Below are 25,573 nucleotides of genomic sequence, written 5' to 3'. Positions count from 1 at the left end.
TGCGCCCCAGTGTTCACAGCAGCCTGGTTCACAATAGCCAAAAGGTGGAAACGACCTGAGTGCCCGCCGCTGGATGAATGGTTAAGCAAAATGTGTATATGCACAATGGAGTATTATTCGGCCACAAAAAGGAAATTTTGATATTTGCTATAACATGTATGAATCTTGAGAAAACATTATGCTAAGTGAAATAAGCCCGACACAGAGGACAAATACTGTATGAGAAAAGGCAAATCCATAGAGACAGAAAGTCAAATAAAGGTTACAAGGAGCAAAGGGGCCCCGGGTGGCTCAGTCAGTTAGGCGACCGGCTCTTGCTTTCGGCTCAGGTCATGATCTCACGGTTCACGAGTTCGAGCTCCCATTGGGCTCTGCGCTGACAGCGCTGAGCCTGCTTGGGGTTCTCTCCCTCTTTGTCTCTCTGCCCCTCCCCTGCTGGCACTCTCTCTCTCTCAAAATAAATAAACGGTGCTGACTCCACAACACTGTAAATGTATATAATGACACTGCATGCCGCTTAGAAATAGTCAAAATGATTATTATGTATCATTTACCATGATAAAAAATACACCAAAACCAGAAAATACCTAGGAATAAATCTAACCAAAGAGGTGAAAAACCCATACACTGAAAACTATAGAAAGTTTATGAAAGAAATTGAAGAAGACACAAAGAAATGGAAAAAGATTCCATGCTCCTGGAGAGGAAGAACAAATATTGTTAAAATGTCGATACTACCCAAAGCAATCCATGTATTCAACGCAATCCCTATCAAAGTAACACCAGCATTCTTCACAGAGCTAGAACAAACAATCCTAAAATTTGTATGGAACCAGAAAAGACCCCGAATAGCCAAAGAAATCTTGAAAAAGAAAACCAAAGCTGGAGGCATCACAATCCCAGACTGCAAGCTGTGTTACAAAGCTGTAATCATTAAGACAGTATGGTACTCGCACAAACACAGACACTCAGATCAATGGAACAGAATAGCGAACCCAGAAATGGACCCACAAATGGATGGCCAACTAATCTTTGACAAAGCAGGAAAGAATATCCAATGGAATAAAGACAGTCTCTTCAGCAAGTGGTGCTGGGAAAACTCAACAGCAACGTGCAGAAGAATGAACCTGGACCACTTTCTTACACCATACCCCAAAATGGATGAAAGACCTCAATGTAAGACAGGAAGCCATCAAAATCCTCAAGGAGAAAGCAGGCAAAAACCTCTGTCACCTTGGCCACAGCAACTTCTTACTCAACACGTCTCTGGAGGCAAGGGAAACCAAAGCAAAAATGAACTATTGGGACCTTGTCAAGATAAAAAGCTTCAACCGACAGAATGGGAGAAGATATCTGCAAATGATGTATCAGATAAAGGATTAGTATCCAAAATCCATAAAGAACTTATCAAACTCAACACCCAAAAGCCAAATAATCCAGTGAAGAAATGGGCAAAAGACACGAATAGACACTTCTCCGAAGAAGACATCCAGAGGGCCAACTGACACATGAAAAAATGCTCCACATCACTCATCATCAGGGAAATACATATCAAAACCACAATGAGATACCACCTCACATCTGTCAGAATGGCTAACGTTAACAACTCAGGCAACAACAGATGCTGGCGAGGATGCGGAGAAAGAGGATCTCTTTTGCATTGTTGGTGGGAATGCAAACTGGTGCAGCCACTCTGGAAAACACTATGGAGGTTCCTCAAAAAATTAAAAATAGAACTACCCTACGACCCAGCAATTGCACTACTAGGTATTTATCCAAGGGATACTGGTGTACTGTCTCAAAGGGATACATGCACCCCCATGTTTCTGGCAGTGGTATCAACAATAGCCAAAGTATGGAAAGAGCCCAAATGTCCATCGATGGATGAATGGATAAAGAGGATGTGGCATATATACAATGGAGTATTACTCGGCAATCAAAAAGAATGAAATCTTGCCATCTGCAACTACGTGGATGGAACTGGAGGGTGTTATGCTCAGCGAAATTAGTCAAAGAAAGACAAATATCATATGACTTTGCTTCTATGAGGACTTTAAGACACAGAACAGATGAACATAAGGGAAGGGAAACAAAAATAATACAAAAACAGGGAGGGGGACATATATATTTTGTGATTCATAAATATGGAGAACAAACCGAGGGTTACTGGAGGGGTTGTGGGAGGGGGGGATGGGCTAAATGGGTTAAGGGGCACTAAGGAATCTACGCCTGAAATCATTGTTGCACTATATGCTAACTTGGATGTAAATTAAAATATATACATATAATTTAAAAAATAACAAAAAAAGAAAAATGGGACCATACCACATACCATTAAAAAAGAGTTTTTTTATTTTCATTTTTTATTTTTTTACTTTGGTTCAAGCATTCCCTGAAAGCTTTGCCAAACTTTCCTGGACGGCACTGCCATCTGGGACGGCTTCCGCCCAACCTTCTCCCTCTTCTCCTTCACTTGGGGTCAGACGTGCACCTCAGTCCAGCGGCTCCCTCAGTTCCCCGGTTCCCTCCCGATTTCCTTTCACACAGGCAGTTCCCCTGGGGCCACCTGGGTGCATCCCACCTCATCCTGGCACCTGCTTCTCGGAGGTCCAGGATTCACACAGAGTGAAGGAAGCTTAGCCACCGGCTCACAGGCACATGCCAGGCCCCTCCCTGGGAATTCCCAGAATAATTACCGAGACATATTGAGCCACGACAGGCTAACACACTTCAAAAAGCTTTTATTGGATTCAATTTCCAAAAGGACAGATACTTGAGACAATTGTGCAAGGACCCTGAATTTCTGCATGGCTGTTTTTGGCTACTGTAAAAACACACACACACACCAGAGTGGCCCTGCTCTCTGTAAGGTCTCTGAAGGATGGACTGTTATAAAAAGGCACTGACCAGTGACAGGGGTGGGGCCTGCCTGTCCTCAGGCAGCCAGCTCAGCCATGGCCCTGTCCAAGGGATCCACAGACCAGTAGCTGTCATCCCAGCCGAGGAACCAGCCCACGAAGGAGGGAGGTTCAAAGCCTTGCTTCACGATGGTGATGGGGGTCCTCCTGTCGCGATTAGCTGGGTCCGTCTCAATATACCGCTTAGCTGCAGACACACATGCAGGAAAAGAAAACCCCAGGAATGCTTCGTGCGTCCTTCACCAGGGAGAGGTGGTTCAGGGCAGAAGCTGCCTACGATGGCTTTTGGTCCTAGTGTCTCTGATGGCCAGTCCCTGCACTAGACGCTAGCATCCCTTAGCAATGACCGCACATGGCTCCCCGACCACCCTGCCCAGGAACGCAGGAAGGGCCCGGGGTCACGGTTTAACTCCCTGCTTCACAAAGTTTGTATCACTTTGCTCTCTTGCTCTCCCCTATTGGAAGATATTAACAAACCAGCTTGAGGGTTCTGCCTCCCAAGTCAGATCTGGTCAGCTACCAGAGATCTGCTTTCCGATATCCAAACCCTGACAAGTTGGGTCCTTGGGCAAACTTAAAGTAGCCTTTCCCTGGCATGACCTGAAGCTTTCTGTAGGAGCTGATGTGCTCTTCCAGTGCCCCAGGCAGGGCTCCCAAGGGGCTGACCACGGATGAGGAAGTGCCACCCCACTGTCACGAACTCCCAGACCCATGCGGGAAGCTGTTCCCACTGCACCGCAGGAAAGAGCCCCACAGGCACATGGTCCTCACCAGAGCTCAGGGCTTCTGTCTTTTCCTCTTCTTGAGAATCCTTTCCAACCCAGACAAAGACCTGGAGTGAGGCATGAAACGAAAAGTGTACATGAGGGTGCTGCCCACACGCACCGCTGGAGAAGAATGGGGAGGCTCCTGCGGCCCAGCCGGGACCAGACACGGCCCACAGACCAGGACTGGAAGGACTTGGAACAGAGCTTGCAAACTGGTGACCTTCACACACGCTTTCTTGGCCCACCCACCACCACAGCTTGGTCTATAATGCCCATGTAGCCAAGTTTAGTTACCAGCTTGCGTTAAAATCTAGAATTCTGCGTTCTCTTGAAAACTTGGAGGATCTGGCGACCACGGGCCTTCACGCTCATGTGGATGAGGCTGAGTGGCAGCACCCCACCCCCACCCCCACCGCCGATTTAGACCAGCATTCCCAGTTTGCCTCAGGACCCGCCACGCCGTGTCCCCCCACCCCAGCCCCCTCACTCGCTAACATTGCTTAACCAATGAGTTTGAGATCCTTCTCTAGAAGTTCATGAATTATCCCTCTCTGGCATTTGTTTGCTCAACCAATGAGCATCCAAACATATGCTCACACCAAACAGGCACTGAGTCTGCTCTGGGCCGCACGGGTCTAAGGCTTGGAATAAAAACAAGTTACCACCACTACCACCGTTGTGAGCCTTAATACAAGTCGTGTAATACGACAATTTTTAGGTGTATCTAAGATATCTTAAAGGGGCGCCGGGTGGCTCAGCCGGTTAAGCGTCGACTTCAGCTCAGGTCACGATCTCATGGTTCATGGGTTTGAGTCCCACATCAGGCTCTGTGCTGACAGCTCAGGGCCTGGAGGCTGCTTCCGATTCTACGTCTCCCTCTCTCTCTGCCCCTTCCCTGCTTGCACTCTGTCCCTCTCTTGAAAATGAATAAATGTTAAAAAAATTTTTTTTAAATATTTTAAAGAGTCCCTGTCATTGATAAGATGATATCAGATAATAAAATACCAGTCTTTCTCTTACTTATTTACAAACGTGTTCCCTGCTAAACTAGAAGCCCCTTCACGGCAGGTACTGTGTCTACTTTGCTCATCGTAGGATTCCAGCATTTTTTCCTGGAAGACGCTGGTGTGTACTAAATGTGGGCTGAGTGAATGAAGAAACGGATGAACGAATAGATTAGGTGGCCAGAGGAGCCATCGACGACAGCAGCTGGATGGCTCAAGCTACAAACATTCTGGTATTGATCTTCCAACCGGGCATCCCCAGAAGAAGAGACAGAGGGGAGCCTTATGTCTTCGTGGCTGCCATCTGTAATTTTGATAACTCTGACAGGAAGGATTATCGACTGCCATCCCCCAAGAGAATGTGAAGCCCTGTGAGGGCAGGGGAATGTCTACTTTATTTACTGCTCTCTTCCTAGCATCTAGAGCAGTGTCTGGCACAAAGCAGGTGCTCAGTTAATACTGGTCGACTGAAGGAATGGCACCACCATTCCTACCAGTCCTACACAACAGCCTTCCCCAGGAGGTGAAGCAGAGAGAGCTCAGAGCCCTCTAAAACAGAAGGAGATGCCCTTCGAAACGCCCAGGTGACCCTCTGTAGACTGTTTATGCCCGCATATGATATGCTAAGTTCAAGTTTCTCTACCAATAGATTTAAGGGAGGAGTTCACACTGCCCTAAGGCCCGGGAGAGAACTCTGGGCCATCCGATTTGCATCTATATGGTGCTTCACAGTGTGCAAGGTGATCTTATCTACACCTCACCTCCTAGAATTAGGCAAGGTAGGTCCCATCACTCCCATTTTGCAGATGGGGAAATGGAGGCCCAGAAAGGGAAAGTGCCTCGCAACACCTCAGGGACCTTTCCAGCAACATCTGGCTCTTTTAAGCCCTTCTGGCAACTGATCTAAGAGCTGCAGTCTAGCACCTCCCTCATCCCAAACAGCCTACGCCTTCTGTCCTCCACCCACCTGGTCCCAGGTGTCCAGGAGCATGACGTCATCTGTGGCCAGGTCTTCCTGCATAAGCTCGCCAGGAACCTCTTCGATCTGGGAAGGAACAGAAGGGTTAACGAAAGCACACCGGTGATCCAGAGGTCTTCCTTCCCCTGGGCGGCCTCACCTCGCTCCAGCCGGCAGGGGATCCTTCCTCCCTGCCCTGTGTCAAGGGCTTCTCCCTGCCCTGCTGCTGACGCCACACGCCTTGCAAGCCCGCCTCCCAGTGGGTAAGCAGAGGCAGAGACCTCCGCCGGGGCTCACCACAAAACGGCCGATCTTGTTGGAGCAGGCAAAGAGGCGAGGAGGGTGGGCGTCCATCTTCTTGTCCTTCAGTCGCGGGGACGTGCGGTAGGCGGCCTTCCCGCCCAGCGCCTCCCAGAAGCTGTCTGTGAGGGGGGGAGACCGCGCCAGTTGCCAACAGATACCGCCTCCCGCCAGCCCTTCTCATCAGACCCCACGACAAACCCTGCCCTGGCACGGCTGACTGCTCTCAATCCACCCTCTGCCTTCAAATCCCGGTGGGGATGGTGGGGAGGGGGGGGGCAGGCGGGGGGGCAACTGGGAAGGGGCCTGAGGGAATTTCAAGGTGATGAAACAGGGGCCCAGAGAGGGCAGACTTGGCACGACACACAGCCAGGAATGACGACAGCACTGCAGGATGGGGATAATTATTCCCGCTCCACAAACAAGGTAACTGCGGCTCAGAGAGGTTAAGCAACTCACCCAACATCACACAGCTAACAAGGAGTAAAGGCAGGATACAAATCTTATCTGACTCTAATCCCCCTATTCTTTCCACTACACCTGCTTTGTCCACATGTGGCTATTTAAGTTCACTAAAATGAAAAACAATTAAGCATTCAGTTCCTCGGTCTCATTAATTCCCAGCATTCGTATTTCAAGCGCTCATTAGCCACATGCGACTAGTGGCCACCAAATTGGACATGGCGGGTATGAATATGTCCATCATCTCGGAAAGCACAGCTACTCTTCCCCATTTCTACTAAGCATCAGCCGGGAAGGCATAGACTCAAAGGCATAGCAGAAAGACTGAGTGAGGGCTGGCATAAAGATGTTCCTACCTGTATTCTGAAAAACAGAGCAGGCTTTGGCATTTCTGTCCACAGAAATTCTAAAGGTTAGGAGAGACTCTGCCCCCATGAGGCTGTTACTCTGCCTGCTTTTCAAGGCCTCCTCGCAAGTGACCACCTCCTCCAGCAGCCTTCCCCGAATGCCCCAGCCCAGACGGAGCTCTGCTTTCTCTTCACTCCTGGAGGGCCTCCCTCTCGCTGACCATAGCCCTCACTTTAAGCCCACCTGCTTTTGTTGAACACACAAAAGGGGACAGGTACGGAGAAAGGCAGGAGTAAGGAGCCCCCCCCAAAAGCAGAAAGGAGGGAGGGAGATCTAACAGCCACAGTCCTCAGCAAGCAACAGGCCCCGATGCCCCCAGCTCCTACCTGGCTCACTGCCTTCTGCCACCTGCACAGGTTGGGCCCGAAGTACCCTGAGCAGTTCCTGGGCTCCCGTCTTCTCTGCGTCGCTGGCTCCTGCCCCCACCCACAGGTAGGCGGCCGAGGGGGTTTTCAGGACAAAGGCATCATTGGAGTTCAGTGCACCAGCTTTAGGAATGATCTGGGAAGGCAGAGTCCGATTAATCAGAAACCAGACGAAAAGTCCTCAGTCCCCTCCTTACTTCCCAGGAGACCCTGCAGCAGGACCAGCTCTTAGGTGGACACTTGGAAGAATATACCCATCACAACTGAGGGCACATTGGACAAGGAGGGGCTTAGTTGATTCACTCCCATGATTCACTAATGCACTGTGGCTCGTCCAGGTAATTCTAGAATTCTGGGCTACACTAACAGAAGTTGAGTGCCCAGCACAAAGGAGGTGAGATAGCCCCATTCTCCTCTAGGCTGTTCAGACCATCCTGCACCTTCAGGTCTGCACCTTCCATCATAAAAGGGATAGGAGCCGTCTGGAATACAATCAGGAAGTGTCCAGATGGTGAAGAATGGACTGTTAGATAGTGAGCTTCCCATTATGGCAGGTATGCAAGGGGCTCCGGGCATCCTTGAAACAAGAGGAAGTCTAAGACATACAATTCTGCTTCCCAGGGCAGGGAAGGTGCAATAAGATGCCTCTTAACTCCTGCCCCCACCCCACCCAGTCCTGTGCCCGGAGATCTGCCCATTGAGTCCGGGGGGTTTCAAGTAGGCGAAACCTTCGGAGGTCCAGGGCCAGGGCATTACCTCAACGGCTCTTGTGGCTCCAGAGCTGCTGGCCCGGACCTGGAAGAGGCGGGTACTGGCAGGGGCCGTCTGCCCACCCTCACGGGAGGTGCCGCCCTTGTAGATGATCATGGGCTTTCCGCCAAACAGGCTCATGAGGTGGGCGGGCTCCTTGCCTTGGACCACGCGGCTCTGGCAGTGAGATACGAGAGCAAGTCAAGAAAGGAGAGTGGGGGCGACAGTGCTTCTGTGTTCAACCCCTATCCCAGCCACCCTGGCCTGGGCCCCTCCCCCAGACAAGGCCATCACGCTGGTGTCTCCTGTGGGATGAAGCACGGCCCTGCAGCACACAGGGTCTGGGCAGAGAAACGGGAGCTCCAGGAAGGCTGGAGACGGCCCCATGGCCGCAGGTCCCCCGGGCACTGCTTCAGCTGCTCTCCCCTCCCATGAGGACCTGCCTTGCTGACCCTGACTCTAGTCCAAGAACCAAGAGAACCTATGTTTGCAAATGTTCCCTTAAATGGAAGCACATGGGTTGTTCGTGGACATTCTTCCAGAATGGTGACGTCAGTCCAGGGCAGGAAAGACGGCAGAGTGATGAGAACAGAGCCTTCTAGATATGGAGAGACCCCTCTTGCATAGCCAGAGCAACCTTTTAAACCCATAAATCCCTTCATATCACATTTATTATGTAGCAATATCCCTTTGTTTCCAGGGTTAAGGTCAAATTCCTCACTATGGCTTCCGGTGGTCTGGCCCCTCCGAGCACCTCTCCAGATTTCTATCATGGCACTCCTCCTTTGTTCTAACACTCAATGCTCCCTCCCACCTCAGGGCCTTTGCATATATCCTTCCCTCTGCCTGAAATGTGCCTGCCCAAATCTTTCTCGTCTGTCAGGTCCCAACAGAAAAGTATCTTCCGAAGGAGGTCCTTGTCTAATCCAGTTAGATCCTGCCTGGGATCTCTATGTTCTTACACTTAACATATACGTGTAAGGGGGCTATTATGGGCCAGGCATGGCTCTAAATGCTTTACTAACATGAACTCTTCGTACACACGGCAATCCTGTGGCAGAGAGAGGATACTCAGAGAATACACAGGCATAGAGAGGCTGAGCAACCTGTCCATGGTCGCCCAGAGGTGAGACAGGATTCAAGCCCAAGCAGGCCGGCTCCACATCCCCCCTCCGACTGGGCTGCCACACTGCCTCTACTGCTACTGTCTCCATGTCACATTTGCCTGAGTGTCTGCCGAGCATCTTTCTCCCCCCAAGACCATAAACTGCATCAGCAGAGGGGCGGGACCTGCGTGTTCACGGCTGCGGATGCTGTCGGGCACACGGGGAGCCCCATGTAAATGTTTGCGGGATGGGAGGATGGACAGTCAGAGAGAGGAGTGGCCAGATGGACAAGATGCAGGGTGTGGCCCAGTGGGACACTGGGCTGGCCTCACCTGGACAGGGGTCCCTCCTAGCTCCTCATCCAGCTGGGCGGTCAGGATGGCAGATGCGGCGACCTCATCCTGCGTGGACTGGGCGCCCTGCCTGGAAGCGGAAGTGATAGCACCGAGGTTTGCACAGAACCCAGAGTGTCTCCTTTGCCCTGGGCCTGAGAAACCCACAGATCTCCACATTACAGGTAATGAAACTGAGAGGGAAAGGGATTTTCTCACGAGCAACCAGTGTCAGGAACCAAACCAACGTGCCACACCCCCAGCTCAGCACTTTGCCTTCTTCTGAGACCTGAGCAAAGGCAACGGCCTTCCTTATCCTAAATGTGCCCCACGGGGACCGGCTGGTTCATCCCGGGCTGGGCAGCCACAAGAGAAGGTGCTCTGAGAGGCCAAGATGTAGAAAGGCGGCCGGGACAATTCTCATGGGGGGAGAGGCAGGTCAGAGTACAACACGAGCCCATTTGCAGGAAAAGACATCGGGACTTAGCCTCATGTGAATCTGCACAGAGAGGTCTCCAAAAGGCCCACGGTGATTGCCCTGAGAGGGGAGATTGGGGAAGGCGGCTTTGGTTTTCTGACCCATCTCTTCCTATACGGTCCCAATTTCCTGCAACTGACATGTGTTATCTGTATAAGCAAGCAAAATATGATAAATCAATGTGTGATGCAGCTATCATTTTCAAAAAATGCCTTCTGAATTCTGTACCATGTGTAAGTGTTACCTAGTCAAAAAATTTTTTTCTTTAAGCTGCCTTATTTTGTTTTGTTTTGTTTTGTTTTTAGAGAGAGAGTGCACATGTGATTGAGGGGGAGAGATGCGGAGAGAGAAAGAGAGAGAGAATCTTAAACAGACTCCACGCACAGAGCCCAACTCGGGGCTCAATCTCACGACCCCGAGATCATGACCTGAGCCGAAATCAAGAGTCAGACCACTTACTCGACTGAGCCACCCAGGCGCCCCTCCTTTAAGCTGCTTTTAAAAGTCTGAAGTTGTTGAATTGAGAGGCATTCTGCAAAACAACTGACCGGCACACTCCCAAAGCAGTTAAGGTTATGAAAGAAAAGTGAAGACTAAGGAGCTGTCACAGATTAAGACATGGTGATTAAATGCCATGAACAAGTCATGATGGCTAAGTGCCAGGTGGGATCCTGAGTTAGATCCTAGACCAGAAAACGGACGTTGGTGGGGCAACTGGTGAAGTCAAAATAAGGTCTACAGATTGGTAAATAGAATTATACCAATGTTAATTTCCTGGTTTGGATCATTGTGCTATGGTTAGGTAATCGAGGGAGATGTGTAATAGGTTCATGGAACTGTCTGTACCATATTTGCAACATTTTGGGAAACCCAAAATTATTTCAAAACAAAAAGCTGAAAGAGGAAGAAATCCAACAATCATCAAGAAGTGTTGAGACTGTACAGTAAGAGAAATACAAGTTAAAAATATACTGATGGGGGCGCCTGGGTGGCTCAGTCGGTTAAGCGTCTGACTTCGGCTCAGGTCATGATCTCGCAGTCCGTGGGTTCGAGCCCCATGTCAGGCTCTGTGCTGACGGCTCAGAGCCTGGAGCCTGTTTCAGATCCTGCATCTCCCTCTTTCTCTGACCCTCCCCTGTTCATGCTCTCTCTCTGTCTCAAAAATAAATAAATGTTAAAAAAAAAATTTTTTTTTTAAATATACTGATGGGGCAGCTGGGTGGCTCAGTCGGTTGAGTGTCCAGCTTTGGCTCATGTCACTATCTCATGGTTCGTGGGTTTGAGCCCCACATCAGGCTCACTGCTGTCAGCACAGAGCCCGCTTCAGATCTTCTGTCCCCCTCTCTTTCTGTCCCTGCACTGCTCACGCTCTCTCTCCCAAAAATAAACATTTTTTTAAAAAAACTTAAAAAAAATTTTTTTTAAATCTACTGAGATACCATTTTGTAAACGATAAGGGAGATAAACACCCAAAAGTTTGAGAATATAGTCCATCAGTGAGGCTGTCTTGCTCGTTGCTGTTAGGAACACAAAATGCTACAAAGCGCATCTAGGGAAAATGGGCACCACGTATCACAATGACAAGCACATTTACTCTTTGATCAAGCAATCCCACTTCTGGGAGCCTACCCTACAGACATTTCTCTACATACTTATTTGTTTTTTTAATGTTTATTTTTGAGAGAGAGAGAGAGAAAGAGACAGAGACAGAGAGAGAGAGAAAGACAGAGAGAGAGGGTATGCACAGATGGGGGAGGGGCCGAGAAAGCGAGTCACAGAATCCGAAGCAGTCTCCAGGCTCTGAGCCATCACCACAGAGCCCGATGCAGGGCTTGAACTCACAAGCCGTGAGATCATGACCTGAGCTGAGGTCGGACGCCCAACTGACTGAGCCACCCAGGCGCCCCTCCCTACACATTTAAAATGATGTTTGTTTAAGGTCACTAATCACAGCAATACTGGGAATAGCAAAAGACCCGAAGCAATCCAAGTGTGCATTAGCAGGGAATTTGTTAAACAGGCTACAGTGTAGCCACACAGTGGAATATTATGCAGCTGTAGAAAAAAAAAAAAGGCAAGGAAGCATTCTATGTGCTGACATAGATTGATCCCCAGGAAGTATTAAACAAAAAAAGCAAAGTGCAGGACCATATACACAGTATGCTATCCTTTGAGTAAGGAAGGGAGGAAACTAAGAGTACAGTCATATTTGCATGAACAATTACTGGAAGAATATATAAGAAACTAATGGAAACAGTTACTCACGGAGGGGCAGAGGTTGGAGAATGGGGTGAGGGGGGTGGGAACAAGATTTCTCAATAGACACCTCGTTATTCTGTCTTGATTTTGAATTATGTGAACGTGTTACCCATTTTAAAGGAATTAAAATAATTTTTAATTAGAAAACGCATTACAGTACTTAATGTGGAATTGTGGGAGAGATTTTCTGTGTGTTTCTCCGTATTCACTGCATCTCCTACAATGGACACGTAGTATTTCTGGAACAATAGTTTAAAAGCTGTTTCAAGAAATAAGACAAGTGGTGTTGCCCTACAGAGAGGAGCCTCTCCTAACAGCGTGGCCCAAACAGGCCCAGGCTTCCCTCAGCCCTCTCAGCCCCATGCTGTGCCCAGGGCCCAGCCAGTGACCCCCACACTCTGCCCATAGCAATGGCCCACAGCCTCACCAGTTGTAGATGATCTGTCCCTGCCGGCCACCATGACGGTAGTTGTACAGAATGATGTAGCTGTCCCCACCGTAGAACTGCCCGTACGTGGCGGGGTCCACAGGCACTTTGTTGGAGCCTTCAATTCTCCAGATCTGCCAAGACAAGGCTGGGCTCAGACACGGTGTGGCATCCCCACCCCCCAACTCAGGCCAGTGGGGAAACCGTGGTGTGACAGGTCACGGTTACACAACGGGATGAGCTTTTTATACGTGGCTCCACTTGGGCTCAGACTGAAAGTTAAATAATTTGCCCCAATCCCTGACGTGCTAGGATTCAAACCCCCAGGTCTCTTGCCCTGGATCCCTATACCATACCGCCACCTGACCCCGTAATTCTCCCCCCCCTCCCCCCACCAGAGCGATCAGCACAGGGACCGGTAGCTGCATGGCGGTATTCAGAATGTGCTTTTAGTGAGCGTAACACTGCGAGTGCCTACCTGGAGGTGTCTCAAGGATCAGGTGAGTTTATTCATGAAAATCTCGCACAGTGCCCGGCACAGGGTGACGGCCGTGCAGACGGCAGCCACTCTTATTATCAGAATTGTTATCGTTGTCATTGCTAATAATACCGTTCACTGTATGATTATTGAGTCATCTGGATTTTACAGATCACTCCAGAAGCAGGGCCATCCCTGGGTGACCTCCGAATGATCTCTTAGCAGAGCTCCCAGTGACAGTTTTTCCAAGCCGGCATGAGGCTCTGCAGCGCCACCTGGTGGTGTTGCAGAGACACTGAGCCCTCTGAGACCAAGAAGAACCTCCCGACCTTAAAAATTCTAGGCGAAGGAGTGGGATTAAGTCCCATTTTACAGGCAAGGAAAGTGAAGCTCAAAGAGGTTAAGTGACTCATCTGAGGTCACACAGCCGGGCGGCTGGAGCTGATTCCATACTGCCCACCCTGAACATGTCCACTGTGTCTTTCCTTCCCCACTGGAGGAATGAATGAATGAACAAGTAATAATAATACCAATGACAAGAACGATAATAAGTAAAAATGAACACTTCTGCTGTTTCTATCATGCAGAACAATGGTTACCTGCAGCAAACTCTACTTCATAAACATCTCAGGACTCCAGCCCCCACCTCTCCATCTTTTCACTGTGACCTTCCTGGGGTCAAGGCTGTCTTCTCTCACCTAAACTATTACAACAGTCTCCTCATAGCGTCTCAACCTTCATTTTTCCCACCTCGAATCCATTTTCACAGCAAGTTTCAAAAGCACAGAACTGAGCTTGTCGCATTTCTGCTTTCGAAGCAAAAAAAAGAAAAAACCCTCACTAGCACCCACTGGTTACAGGATCAAGTCCACAGCCTTGGACCTGGCGTTCAAGGCCCCTCCTCGAGAAAGCAGTCAAGCCCCAGGCTCTTGGGGGCAGTTTCTTGCCTGGAATACCCACCATTCTTCCCCTCTGGCAGCAAACTTCTACTTATCCTCTGAGGCCCAACCGAAGGGTCCCCTTCTCTGCAACCACCCTGCCCCCCTTGTCCTTCCTCTGTTCCCATAATCTGTGTGCTGGCTTCCAATCTTCCACAATTAGCTATGGCTATGCTTAGACCAGGCACTCCTCGCTGGCAGGGTAAGGTCCGAGACACATGGTACGGGGCCGGGCAAACGGCAGGTGCTTAGGGTATGTTGGCTATGAAAATGAACCAAGGCAAAAGAATCCCATCCACCAAAACCAGGGTCCAAACCTCACAGAGAAACGTCCTCAGGAGAGGAGGAGGCAACGCATGAGCTAGAAGTGCCCAGGAGGGAGCACGGAAGGGGCCTGGACGCCCTCCCCCACGCCCCGCCCCCAGGCACCTGTTTCTGGCCCCTGCCATCGTCATCCATGCCGTGCTGGGCCGCCATGGCAGTGGAAGTATGCAGGGTGGCAGCATCGAAGGGCACGCGCTCCACGTTGGCAATGTGGCTGGAGAGGTAGGTCAAGCCTGGGCCGTCCGTCTGGTCTGGGTCCCGCCAGTTCTTGAAGAACTGCTTGAACAGCGGGGTCTCACCACCCTCGGGAAGGACAGAGACCTGGAAAGGGAAAGGAAGAGCAGGCTGTGGCTGGGCTCAGGTGCCCGGAGGACAGGGCCCGCCCAACAGAGGTCCTCGGGGGAGACTCAGACACCCAGCGCACACTGGGTCGGACACCTACCCGACCCCGGCCCTTCCCCACCCAAAATGGACCCATCCTCACTGTGCTGTCCGGCTCCAGCTCACCTGGGTCTGCCTGGGGTAGTCCATCTTGGAGATGAAGTCGGAGGCCGTTTTGAGGGCAGCCTTCCTCTCCTCCATGTTGGCCTGCTTGCCTGTCGGCAGATGGAGGGGGTGAGGGGCCCGGGGTGAGTGCTGTGCCCTAATGTCCAATAGTCCAGGGGAAGCAGCAAGTGAACCTCCCTCCCTATTCCTCTTAGGCTGTGGACAGCCAAGGCCAGAGACCCCCAGAGATGACCGCTCCTAGAACTCCTGGGATTCCAGCTGGGGGTCCTGGCTGACAACAGTCAATGTAACAACCGTTTTGGTCTGTTTACTGAGCGTGTATTTCGTGCTCTGAAATGTACACAGCTGCGTTTGTTTAATCCACACAACGGCCGTTTGTGATAAAGGTCATTATTATCATGCCCCATTTATATATAAGGAAACTGGGGTCTTAGAGAGGTCAGGTGACTTGACCAAGGCCACACAGCAAGTGGGAAAGCCGCGACTCAGACTCTGCCCCTTCAACTCTGTAGCCTACACCCCATACCCTCGAGCCCCCTTCTCTCCCCTAGGCCATGTGTCCACCACGGGGGCCCCCTCCCTCCCCACCGTCTGAAGTCTGCCCCAACCCGGAGAGCCTCCCCATGCCTGCACGGCTCCTGGCCAGCACGTGCCAGCCCACAGTTCCCAGCCTTCTTATTGGCAAGGCTGAGGGGCCCAGATGATAATGACGATGACGACAGCCCTGAGTGCTCAGTCTCTCTCTCCCTCTCTGCCCTTCTCTGTGTACCTATTGCCTCCCTCCCCCTTCCGCCCTCTTCCTCTGGACTAACAGACACTGGAGGAAGATGCCGAGGGGTCCTCTCAGAAGCATCTGGGCCAATGTTTTCCAAGAGCCTCTCACCATCAGTCCCCTAGCACAGCGTTTCCTAAACAGAAGCCAGATCACCTTCATGAAAAGCCCCAACCAACATACATTAGCAGGTTAAAGGCTCTTCCAAGTCCTGCAGTAAGCAAGCCTGGTGACATTATTTAACCCAGTGTTGCCCATAAACTTATCTGACCACAGACCTGTACTTTTTTTTTTTACATGATGCCAATTTACCTCTGAGAGAACTGGTTTTATAACATGTGCGGGAACACTGATTTTAGCCCAAATGGGAAATCGGAGGCCCAGAGAGGGTGAGTGAAGTACCCAAGATCACAGAGCAAGTCAGTCGCAAAGCCAGGGCTTCAGAACAAGATTCGTTTTCTATTCAGGAGCCTACCATGCCCCAGGGTGCCTGCACCACAGACCCTGCCCCGCCAGGGCTGCGGGACCTCCCACCCAAGGGGCTGGGAGTTGGTTAGCAACCCTTTCCCCGTCCCCCATACCTTTCCAGACAAAGATTTTCCCATCTCTGCCATGGTCCAGGATGAAGCAGTCCTCTGACCTCAAAGCCCCCTGGGCGAAGGGGTTCTCATCAGCCACAAGGGAGACCGACATGGTGCCCGCGCCATTGGAGACCTGAGGGGACCAGGGACAGGAGGTCAGGAACGTGAGCGACTCCCACCGCTTGGGCCTTCCCAGGTGGCGCCCCCCAGCTGACACACTGGTCGGTCTACATCCCAACTGCCCCCTGCCCCCCATGACACCACAGAGTAACACCTGGACTTGTGGCCCCAAGATCTGAGGCACATCCTGCTTTGCCACAACCACATCTGTAACCTACACCCACGTGTAACATAGAAACTGCACACGGAAGGGAAGGCGGGGGGGATGTAAAATGCAGGCGTGCAGGTGGCATGGGAGAAGAATTGTATAACTGGCCGAGGGGACAGTCAATCTCATTAGTAGAAAACAAACAAACCAAAAAGGAAATAAAAGATGTGGATGTGGATGAAATGTGGTATCCCGGATTGGAATCGGGAATAAGAAATGGGGGAAACCTGAAGAAAGTCTATGGTTTAGTTAAGGGGACCAAACCAGTGTGAATTTCTTAGTTTTAACAAACGTCTCTGGTTATGTTAAGATGTTAAGGAGACGCTGGTTAAAGGGAATGTGGGAACCCTCTATCCTTTCTTTGCAATTCTTCTGTACACCCTAAATTTAATTCAAAATAAAAATTTTTCACTATATTCATCAAAGTGTACCACATTAGCCAAAACTCAAAGACAAAATTGGCAATACCCCGTGTTGACAAAGTTCTGGGCAAGCAGGTACTTTCGGACTTGTGGTGAGGGTAATTCGGGAGCCCTCCCAGAGTGCTGTTTAGTAATATGCTATTCAGAACCTTAAGGAACAAATGTTCTATCCTTACTGAGTGCTTCCTACCTGCCAGGCACTGCTCTGAACAATTTGTATAATTTAATAACTTATGTCATTTTAGAATTCCTTTAATCCTTCCAACAGCCCTGTGAAACCTCTACTAATATCCCCATTTTATTCACAAGGACACCAGAACACAGAGAGGCTAAGTAACTACACAGCTAGAAGGCAGACCCGGGATTCAAAGCCAGGCGATCTGACTCCGGAACTGGTATTTTCAATCACTGACATCGTCTTCAGGCTTTGACCTAATAATCCACGTCTGGGAATTTGTTCTAAGGCCATACTCAGTACAAGTGTACAAAGAGGGACCGTCTGCAATCAGGAAAGGTGGACACATCCTAACATCCATCACTTAGGGGGTCTGTTGAAATTCTTAACCTTCATAAAATAGCACACAACAGAGCCACTAGCCAAGGGCATCTAGATTTCGGTTGTAGAAAGATATTCCTGACCACGCTGAGAGGGAAGAAGAAGGTCACAGGAAAGCGTGAATAATTTGGATCCATTTATATCAAATAGAGATGGAAAAGTGTGTAATTAGATACAAAAAGATGTAATCTGGACTTTCTTTCACTAAAACGGTCACCGTGTAACCATGGTAACCTCAAAAAGGGTGCAGGAGAGGCTGATTTTTTTAAAACTTGAGTATTGTTACTTTTATAATTAAAACACTTTAAAAATGGTACTTATCTTAAACCAGTGGAATTGCATTTCTTTTTATGTTCTGGAGTATTGCTACTTTTTTCAATGAACATACATTACTTTATAAGCAGAGTAAAAATCAGTGTGGTTATTCTTCGAAGGTGATAGGAATCTGTACCCCATTTTGTTGTTCTTTTACCAAAATAAGCTGAGGGCGCAACATGAGCATCATGGCGTAGGCTGGGCTTTCCCCCAGAGCTCTTGCCCTGAAGCCAGAGTTCCTTAGCTCAAGATCAGCCTGAGTTTTAAAAATCACAAAATACAGGGGGGCCTGGGTGGTTCAGTCAGTGGAGCGTCCGACTCTTGGTTTGGGTTCAGGTCATGATCCCAGGGTGGTGGGATCGAGCCCTGCGTCGAGCTCTGTGCTGAGCATGCAGCCTGCTTAAGATTCTCTCTCTCTCCCTCTGCCCCTCTCCCCGACTCATGTGAACTCTCTCTCTTTCTCTAAAATAAAAAATACATACATACAAAAAAATCACAAGAAACAAATTCTAAATGAAATAACTACACACACGTGTGCGGCCATTTCTATAGTATTTTCCCAAGTATTTTCCTAAAACATTTTCCCCCCAGTTTTCTCTGTGGACTCCCTAGAAATCCTGCAAAGTTGACCTTACCGCCCTTCTCCCTACCGAGGGCGCTTTGGTCAGGGTCCCACGGCCAGGAGCTGCTTCCCCGTCCTGACCCCACACACAGGGAACAGAGCAGCTGAGACTTACCTTGTAGAGCTTGGCCAGCTTGCGGTTGGCTGCATCCTCCTTGGCTGTGTCCTCTGCACCTGCAGGCAGGGTCGGCTTAGGGCCCAGCACCTGTAGGAGATGAGACACGGAAGAAAGGGTGACCATGAGCTCCTGGCAGCCCCCTCCCGCAGCGAGGGGCTTGGGTTCCTGAGAGAGCTACCTCTCCCGGCAGGCAAGGACCACTCGGGCATCCACCGGGACCCTCCACTTAGGGTAGAGCCTCCTCTGAGGACGTCCTGTATCTCTTCCTATGTCTGTGGTGTGCGGATCTCAACCAGACCTGCCTGGCAAGTCCTTCCCTCCCTGTTGCCCTGTCTGCAGGAGTTCCGTGAGAACACCCCACTCCTCCGCCTCAGGACAGTCCTTCAGACATTTATTCTACCATTTCCTCCCCGGCTCTCTAAGAATGGCAAACACCTTCCACCACATGCCTTCAAATGATCCCACTTAATCCCCACACCCATGCTAGGAGGCACAGATTATCGCTCTCATTTTATAGAAGAGGCAGCTGAAGTCCAGAGAGATGGGGTAACTTGTACGCACAGCTATGAGGTAGCTAATTCAGAATTTGAACCTGTATCCCTGTGACTTCTCGGTCTATTTTTACTCCTCCGTCTGGGCTACACCACCAGACTCAGCAGCCCCAGCTACAGCCCCTTCTAAGCCATAGTTGGTATCCAGGCTCCTCCCCATAATAATTATCTTCTGCTCTTCCCAAAAACTGGAACTCAAATGCCCCCAGACAAGTAGGAAGCAAAAGGCATGGAACAGAGCTCATGGTCTCCTCCTCATCCTGGTTAACTCTGCCTCCATTGACACGCCCTCAAAGCACGATGGCTGGCAAAGCCATCCTGCAGTTGCCTAAATGGACCATAAATCACTAGGAATGATCAGAAGAGGAGAGAGGGGCTTGGGTCAGTTGTCTCTTTCTGATCGGGCTCCAGCACGGGGATTGTTCTCACCGCCACCACCCTCCTCCTCAGCTCCCTGGAAAGACCTGGCCCTCCCAGCGAGAGGGTGTGGCTCACAACCCCAGCATGCACCAGGCCCTGGGATTCCAGCCCCACCTCTCAGGGGAGTCTGGGATTTGTCAGGGAAGTTGCTCTTCCCCACCTCCCGACGAGTTCGAGCTCAGTGGAAAAACAAATTCACCTCACAACTGCCTAACCAATGGAGGGGAAAGAATAGAGCATCCCGCCTCTATGCTCGGCCCCACCCCGCACCCCTGGGATGTGGCCATGGGTACCTGGAGCATCGCCTCGGGCTCAGCGCCCTCCTCCGACACATGCACTCGGGCCCGGCCACTCCGCTCGTTGTCCCGGATGCCCTTGGACACCTGCGTGGCCTTCAGCCTCTCGAATCGGTTGCTGTTGGAACCACACCACTGGTAGATGTCCTGTGAGACGGGGACCCTGTGTCAGGCAGTGCCCCAGCCTTCACTTAAGCCTGGCCTAATGACACGGAGGAGACTGTGGGGCGTGTGTAAGCTCACCTCGTTCTCTGTGCGCCCAGACGCAGCTGCTGGAGCACGGCCGGGCACACAGCCGGGCACACTGGGCGTGATCCGTGTGCACCAGGATATGTGAGTGTGCAGCTTGGAATATGTGCTTTCTCACAGGTTCAACTACACATACAACGTGTATAAACCCGTCTGCCTGCCGGTGGGAGCGGGAATTGGAACAACCACCTTGGAAAACCATTTGGCTTTGGCTACCAAAGCTCCACAGACTGCTATCTGTGACCCCGCAGTACCTTTCCCAGAGGTACACCCGACCGAAGGGCATTTGCGTGTGCACCGAATGGCCTGTGCGAGAACACTCTGGGGAGCACAACCTGCAGGAGCCTCAAACCAGAAACGACCAGAAACATAAACAATAAAAGCGTTATTGGGGCACATCAGCCCAGTGAAATCTTACACAGCAAGGAGAATGAACCATCTATAACCAAATGCCATATGGACAGATCTCAGCAATGGAGTGTTGATCAAAAGGCAGCAGACGCAAGAAAGAATGATTCCATGCACGCAAAGTTCAGAAACTACTGGAACCACGTAATTCCAGAGAGTTCAGGATGATGGCTACCCGCGGGATTGAAGGGACCGGAAGAGCACAGGAGGGCCCTTCTACGGGTTGATGATGTTCTGTTTCTTAACCTGGGTGTATTCACTTCGAGACACCCACCGAGCTGTGCACTCAGGATTCGCACACACTTTGGTGTACCTATTAGGCTCTAATAAAAAGCTTACACAAAATGTATCTCCCAACACTTGCATGGACATTACAGCACGTGTACCTAGGAGGTCGGGGTAGAATGTCTGGCCACGCCCACTTGCAGGTCTGAGTGCACACGGGTGTCAGGAACGTGTACACAGCATCCCGCATGTGTAAACCGGGCTGGGGTAAGTGCATCCCGCACACGTGGCCATATGCAGGTGTGCGTGTACAACTACACGTGACACACACCCAAGTCGATGTGTGTAGGCACTCATCACGGGGCGTGCCCAGGCCTGGTGAGCAAGAGCCGACAGTTTTTGCGCGTGCCTGCATTTGTAAGTGACCATATGTCAAGAGGCACGTGAAATGGGCGTGTGAACGCAAGACATCAGGGAACCCGTATGTCAATCGAAGCTGGAGGATGCTGCGCACGAGGTCTGTGCGCCTGTGTGTGGTGGGCTTGGGTCTACACACGCGAGTCTATGCGTGCTGGGCACATCTGTACTCGAGTCCCTGCAGGTGTGTCTGACTCGCGCACAGAACACGTGTGAACGCAGGAGCTGATGTCCCTGGGGCCTGCCCTTCCCACGTCTTTGTCCGCGTTCGCATCAGTGCGTCCACCTCCCCAGAGTCAGGCCTGGCCAGGCCAGAAGCATCTCAGTGGCCCCTGGGAAAGGGCAGGGCAGGACTCACGTTGCCCAGGTCCAAGATGAAGCAGTCGCCATTGTTGAAGCTCTCCCAGGACACAGGCACCTCGGTGGCACGGACCACACGCCGCCCTTTGACCTGGAAGAGTCTCTGCACCACCACCTCATTGGGCACCACGTGTTTGAATCCTGATGCCACGCCTCCTTTCTGTTGGGTCAAGGAGACAGTGTCAGTCCAGGGCAAAGGGTCCAGGGAAGCAGATATGGGGGCAGGGGAGAGGGGTGAAATGAAGGAGATTCTGGCCTGTCGACCAGTAGCCTTCCAGCAGATTCCCTGGTCAGATTCTGCTTACTGCCACCCCTCTGAATCTCATACTCACTCCGCTAACAAAGACCCCGGGGGTCACTTGCCTGGACCAAAAAGCTACAGACATTCCTTTCTCAAAACACTGAGGAACTGCATTTCCTAAGGGATGTTCTAAGGAACTTTGGTCTTCCAGGTTATTCTGCAAGGAAAGGGTTCCATGATCAAAGAAGCTCAGGGAATGCTTCTTACTGCCTTACACAATGCACATCAGCATAATAAAGGCTCTGAGAAGTCCCAGGGTAAATAAATAGGTTTCCCTTTTGCTTTATACGGTGTTTCCCTGCCTTATGGAATCAAGAACTGCCTTCTCTACCACATCCTGCCTACAGCTCAAGTGTTCTGCAAAACATTTTGAGAAATGCTAACCCCAAGCTTTCCCATCCTCCAAGGCTCTCCAGGAAGATGGCTCCCGACCCACACCCAGTTCTCCCTCCATCTACAGAAGGAACCCCCGGCTATGCCTTCAGAGACAGTTGTGGGTAAAGTACAACCTCAGGGTCAAGTCCTTGCCCTGCCACAACAGTGCTGGGTGACTCTGGGTAAGTCTCTATCCCTCTCTGAGCCTCAGTCCTCTCCTTTCTGAAATGAGGACGTAAGTCCCTATTCTGCCACCCTCTGCAGTCGTCACCAAGTCCCGGGGAAGGGGCCTTCAGGAAGGCTGCCCTACAGCGGTCAGAACAGCCCTCGGCTCAGGAAATGCCAAGGAAAATCGCTGGCTTTCTCGTGAGCAGTCCCTACCCCCAGGATGACAAGTCAGAGTCGAGAAGGTCCTTAAGAGGGCTTCCTATTTTACTCGCGGTAAACTGAAGCCCAAAGCTGTGAAGCGACTGACTCAAGGGCAGTCAGCTCATGTGTGGCAATGCTAAGGCTTGAAACCCCGCCTCCTGTTCCCAGCCTGGCTCCACGTGTCACGGGGTGGAGTGAGAAGGGCTCCCACTAAGGCCAGCAATGTGGCCCCTCTCCGCCACCTCCCTTTGAGGTGTCTGATTTGACACTTTGAGGTCTGACTTGCTGCACAGACTCCACGAGGGCAGGTGGACAAAGGAAGCGAGTTTCAACTGGGCTCTTACTATGTCTACACACAGTAAGCAGTATCAAAAGTGTGTCTGAAATCACAATGCCATGCCCCCTGTGCCGGGCATCTTGCCTGCATCTTCTGTGAGGAAGGTGTCAGTCAACCCCATCTTACAGATGAGGAAAGTAGAGTCCAGAAGTGAAGGGACTTGCCCAAGAGCTCACAGCTAGTTAATGTCAGAACTGGGATTCAAACCCAGGTGTGACTACATCTAAAATACCAACATTATTGACCCCAAATCAGGTTTTCTTAGAGCAAAGGTAACTACGGTCACCCAGGACCGGAGGCAGAAACAAGCCACTGCTCAGAGCACAGGCCTTCAAGAAGCAAGCTGGGTTTTGTTGTTGTGAGTGAAGCGCCCTCTGGTGTCCTTTCTTGGTACCAGCATGAGGCCTCTCAAGAGGATCCCCTTGGGCTGAGCAGGGCTACCAGGGAGGGATTCACGGAGCCTTTCCTTCCTCTGCTTCAAGGGTCCTCTTGCTGGGGAGCAGGTGAGGAAGGGCAGCTGAGGATAAAGATGCAAACCCGACGTTCACGCGGTAATGACCGCAGAGGCTGCCACTCCGCGAGCCCACGTCAGGGGGGCTGAGGCACCTGCTTTACAGACATGCAATTCAATCCTCACAACAAGCCCTTGAGGTAGGGGCTCTCATTACCCCACTTCAAGAAGGTGAGACAAAAAAACTGAGGCACAAAGAGGTTCAACTCTGCGCCCAGGGTCTCAGCTAGTGAGTGGCAGTGCTGGTTTTACTCCCAAGTTCGTCCTCCAGGGACCCAGCCTCGCCCGTCTGCCAGCCCAGGAACACCTGAGTGTCCGTGGACAGCCCTGACCCAAGGACTCGGTACAGCTGGAGGCACAGAGACAGTGGATCTGAACAACTTCTCCAGAAAGTGGTAAAAGGACACACCAACCTTTACCACGGATTCCTCAGAGACAAGAAAATGCGGACGCGGAGGAAGAGAAAGGCCCTTAATTCTTTTTTATGTTTCCAAACTATTTCACTTGTTCAAGTATGCCTTTTACTTACAGAAACATTTTTTTATTTAAAAAAAAATTTTTTTTTCAACATTTATTTATTTTTGGGACAGAGAGAGACAGAGCATGAACGGGGGAGGGGCAGAGAGAGAGGGGGACACAGAATGGGAAGCAGGCTCCAGGCTCTGAGCCATCAGCCCAGAGCCTGACGCGGGGCTCGAACTCCCGGACCGCGAGATCGTGACCTGGCTGAAGTCGGACGCTTAACCGACTGCGCCACCCAGGCGCCCCCAGAAACATTTTTTTTAAAAAGGAAAAGGACTGTGGCGTGGCGAGTCCAGACTCTGATTTTGGCTCGGGTCATGAACTCACAGTCTGTGGGTTCGAGCCCCACAGTAGGCTCTGCACTGGTGGCATGGAGCCTGCTTGGGATTCTCTGTCTCCCTGTTTCTCTACCCTTCCCCTACTCTCTCTCTCTCTCTCTCTCAAAAATAAATGTTAAAAAAATAATAAAATAAAAAGGAAAAGGGCCGTTTTAGGTCATAAATTTTGGTTTCAATAAACTCTTTGGGGGCACCTGGCTGGCTCAGTCGGTTAAAGCATCCGACTTTGGCTCAGGTCATGATCTTACGGTTTGTGAGTTCGAGGCCTGCATCGGGCTCTCTGCTGTCAGTGGAGAGCCCACTTGGGATCCTCTCTCTCTGCCCCTCCCCCACTCACGTTCTCTCTTCCTCTCTCTCTCTCAAAAATAAATAAACATTTTTAAAACAATAAATAAACTCTCTGTGAATTTATAAAGGAAAAGAATGCTTGATGTCTCATGATTGTGGACATGAATCTCCTGATTAATTAACTCCTCTAACCTTACCGTCCTAGGAAATTAGACTTGGAAACGTTAACAAAAAGATCAAAGCAAGATCTTGGAAGGCATTAGTGGGTCTACAACTGCAGGGGATGGAAATTTTCACTATACTCTTTAGAAGTGATTATTGCTTTCTATGGCCTAGTCATTCGGTGGGCAGAGACTGGCATCACATTATTTGAACAAAATTCAACAGGATAAATGGTCCTAGAAGTCACTTTCCAAGTTAAAGTGATGCTATATAGATGACAGATAGATAGACAGAGTTGCCTATGTATACATGAATCTACACGGCTATTCATTCACACATAGAGTGAAAAGTATTATCCATCATTTGGTGTATATCTCTAAAAGTAAAACCACAGGGGACTTATACTTTCTAAAACCTGTCTTTCTATAATGTTTGACATTTTTCAATAAGCTTGTATTGGGGCGCCTGGGTGGCGCAGTCGGTTAAGCGTCCGACTTCAGCCAGCTCACGATCTCGCGGTCCGTGGGTTCGAGCCTCGCGTCGGGCCCTGGGCTGATGGCTCAGAGCCTGGAGCCTGTTTCCGATTCTGTGTCTCCCTCTCTCTCTCTGCCCCTCCCCCGTTCATGCTCTGTCTCTCTCTGTCCCAAAAATAAATAAAAAACGTTGAAAAAAAAATTTAACAAAAATAAGCTTGTATTACTCTTATAATCAGAAGAAGAAAAAAAAGCTATACAGATTTACATTTTTTTTTAATGTCAAACAGTTTATAAGACAAAGAAAAATGTACTGATTGGGGCTGGTCCCCTCCCTCTCTTGAACTCTAGGTTACTTATCTAAGAAATGGGAGGGAGTCCAGGAAGGACTCAACTGATTCTGCGGGGCCAGGGGCTTCTATGACTCAGCCCAGCCCAGGTTTTGTTTGAACAAAGGGTTTCAAATCACCCAGCCA

At 50.4% G+C, this 25,573-nt stretch overlaps 1 protein-coding gene across 5 annotated transcripts in view; it reads right to left on the bottom strand.

Annotated features, from left to right (window-relative positions):
* Positions 1-2,721: 2,721 nt before the first annotated feature.
* Positions 2,722-25,573, bottom strand: part of GSN (gelsolin) — a 54,024-nt gene continuing 31,172 nt past the window's right edge. For all 5 annotated transcript variants that reach the window (XM_043566550.1, XM_043566546.1, XM_043566547.1 and 2 more), the window contains 14 exons: positions 21,420-21,581; positions 19,760-19,909; positions 18,493-18,582; positions 16,135-16,267; positions 14,782-14,870; positions 14,380-14,595; positions 12,535-12,668; positions 9,371-9,461; positions 7,939-8,109; positions 7,144-7,318; positions 5,945-6,069; positions 5,657-5,734; positions 3,690-3,750; positions 2,722-3,105 (listed from right to left, as the gene is read on the bottom strand). In XM_043566550.1, coding sequence (XP_043422485.1) covers positions 2,936-3,105; positions 3,690-3,750; positions 5,657-5,734; positions 5,945-6,069; positions 7,144-7,318; positions 7,939-8,109; positions 9,371-9,461; positions 12,535-12,668; positions 14,380-14,595; positions 14,782-14,870; positions 16,135-16,267; positions 18,493-18,582; positions 19,760-19,909; positions 21,420-21,581 — 1,845 coding nt within the window. In that variant the 3' untranslated portion in view covers positions 2,722-2,935. The remainder of the gene's footprint in view (positions 3,106-3,689; positions 3,751-5,656; positions 5,735-5,944; positions 6,070-7,143; positions 7,319-7,938; positions 8,110-9,370; positions 9,462-12,534; positions 12,669-14,379; positions 14,596-14,781; positions 14,871-16,134; positions 16,268-18,492; positions 18,583-19,759; positions 19,910-21,419; positions 21,582-25,573) is intronic.

Source organism: Prionailurus bengalensis, chromosome D4 (assembly GCF_016509475.1).
Source record: "Prionailurus bengalensis isolate Pbe53 chromosome D4, Fcat_Pben_1.1_paternal_pri, whole genome shotgun sequence".
Classification (NCBI taxonomy): domain Eukaryota; kingdom Metazoa; phylum Chordata; class Mammalia; order Carnivora; family Felidae; genus Prionailurus; species Prionailurus bengalensis.
This window is presented reverse-complemented; position numbering and strand designations above follow the sequence as displayed.